The 2,286-nt window shown below is 35.2% G+C and overlaps 1 protein-coding gene across 1 annotated transcript in view; it reads left to right on the forward strand.

The window, feature by feature from the left end:
• DYX1C1 (dyslexia susceptibility 1 candidate 1) overlaps window positions 1–2,286 on the forward strand; it is a 78,502-nt gene that overhangs the window by 26,666 nt on the left and 49,550 nt on the right. The window contains exon 4 of the mRNA XM_011940572.1: window positions 1,923–2,154. Within this exon, the coding sequence (XP_011795962.1) occupies window positions 1,923–2,154 (232 nt within the window). The remainder of the gene's footprint in view (window positions 1–1,922; window positions 2,155–2,286) is intronic.

The raw sequence follows: 2,286 nt of genomic DNA on the forward strand, positions 1-2,286 counted from the left end.
CAGGCTGGTCTCGAACTCCTGACCTCAGATGATCTGCCTGCCTTGGCCTCCCAAAGTGCTGGGATTACAGGCATGAGCCACCGCGCCCGGTCAATGTACACTCTGTTTTTCTCTGGTGCATGTAGTCTCTCTTTTCTGTTTTTCATAAGCTTTGTGTTACTTTCTTCTTCATGTTTTTCTCTTCATTGTAGTTCCTTCTGTTACTTACTCTGTGAAGCCTTACTTGGTTTCTCCTCTTCATCACTTCTCCCTGAAGAGCTGGACTATTTCTGTCTCTAATATAGCTTATTATAAATTAACATTATGCATATAGCTCCCTTAACTACATCTTGGCTAGAATACCAGAACTTTCCTGTTATTTTTCATTGTAAGAACAGTCTCAATTTTGGTAATTAAGATTTAGCCTTATGCATTTTAAAAACTTCATGTAAAATTCATTCTTCTTGCAGGGATTATGATGGGTGAGGGTGTCTAACTCTTCACATATTCTCCCTTTTTCATGTCTTGGGGCAGAGAGTGAAAAAAGGCAGACATATAATTAGGCTGGGTGAAGTCGTCTTCTTTTAGGTTGTGGCTTCCTCTCTAACACAGAGTGTTCATCATGCCTTATTGTGAGTCATTTAAATTTTGTTTCATTGCCATGAGTAGATTCCTCCTGATTCAGTCTGTTGGCAGCTCACTGGCAACTCTCTGAACTTAGAATATGTAGTAATAATTAGCATATTTTGTGCTTAATTTAAGCCTGAGGTAAAATTGGGACTACAGGAAATTTTCATTCAATGTCCTGTGAAATTTATTTTAAAGTCAGCATCTCACAGGAAAATAATCAGTCTTCTAGAAGAGAGTAGTGAGTGCACAGGTTTCATACTTGTAATGTTAAATCTCTCTTTTAAAGTAATACAACCTTTAGGGACCTTCATCCTAGCATATCCATATTCTAGAACCACTTCAGATGTCCTATTTAAATGTAAATTAATTTAAATGTACATTAATGAAACTTAAATAAAATTAAAAATTCAGTTCCTGAGTCTCAGTAGCCACATTTGAAGTACTTAATTAGCCACCTGTGGCTAGTGGCTACTATATTGGATAGCACAGACATTTTGATCGTTGAAGTAAGTGCTTCTCTAGTGGATAGAGGTAAGAAATTTTTCTTACCATAGGAAAGTCAGATACATGGAGGCAATCATGTACACCAACTAGGTACTCTATTTCACAGGTTTTTTTTTTTCTTGCCCATGTGAGGGAAGTTTGTGAAAGGGAGAAAAGTTGCCACACACCTGTACAAGATACTGCTTTCAAATTCACCTGATGTTTAGCTCTTTGAAAGTGTCAGACAACTGCTAGTGCAAACATAGGTTTTACAGCAGGATTAAGACTTCAAATATTTCCACCCACCAGAGACAGACCATCTTGTTCGTCCTTCCTATTTCCTTTTCTACTGTTCCCTGTTCAGTTGACACAACTTCAGTTGACAGGGTAAGACTTGGGATAAGCTGAAAAGCAAATGTTTGAGTATATGTGTTGGGGTGTGTGTGTATAGATTTTGAGAGAAGTGGCTTAACTCCTAGAATAATAAATTTATATTATTTTTTCTACCAAGCCCTTAGATATCATCTAATTGAATGCCTGCCCACATTTTACACATAAGTAAACTGAGGTTGGAGAAAGTGATTGCCTAAGATCATATAGCTAATGGTAGATCTGGGACTAAAACTTGTTTCATGATGCCAACACCAGTGGTTTTTCTCCTGAATCATTTACCTTTCCCATTTTAATTCAAAATTCACTACTATCTGTTGTTACAGATACAATGGCAAGAGTTTAGAGGTATGAATAATTAATTATTGTAATGAATTTCTCATTTAAAGAAATGTTGCTTTTATGTATTTTAAAGAATTTGGTAATTGCAATTTTTATAGATTGAAGAAGAAGAGAGGAAAAAAATAGAAGATATGAAAGAAAATGAACGGATAAAAGCCACTAAAGAATTGGAAGCCTGGAAAGAATATCAAAGAAAAGCTGAAGAGCAAAAAAAAATTCAGAAAGAAGAGAAATTATGTCAAAAAGAACAGCAAATTAAAGAAGAAAGAAAAAAATTAAAATATAAGACTAGTACTAGAAATTCGGCATCGAGAAATCTTGCTCCAAAAGGTAAAATGATTAAGACTTTCTTGAGTAGTGAGTCCTGTTGGTGACGTATATATGACACTTTTCTTTTTTTGTAAATATATTCACAGCATTAGGTTACTATTTTGGCATATTGAGAATAACCAATTCAGTACA

The sequence above is a fragment of the Colobus angolensis genome, unplaced genomic scaffold (genome assembly GCF_000951035.1).
Source record: "Colobus angolensis palliatus isolate OR3802 unplaced genomic scaffold, Cang.pa_1.0 Scaffold19, whole genome shotgun sequence".
NCBI classification, from domain to species: domain Eukaryota; kingdom Metazoa; phylum Chordata; class Mammalia; order Primates; family Cercopithecidae; genus Colobus; species Colobus angolensis.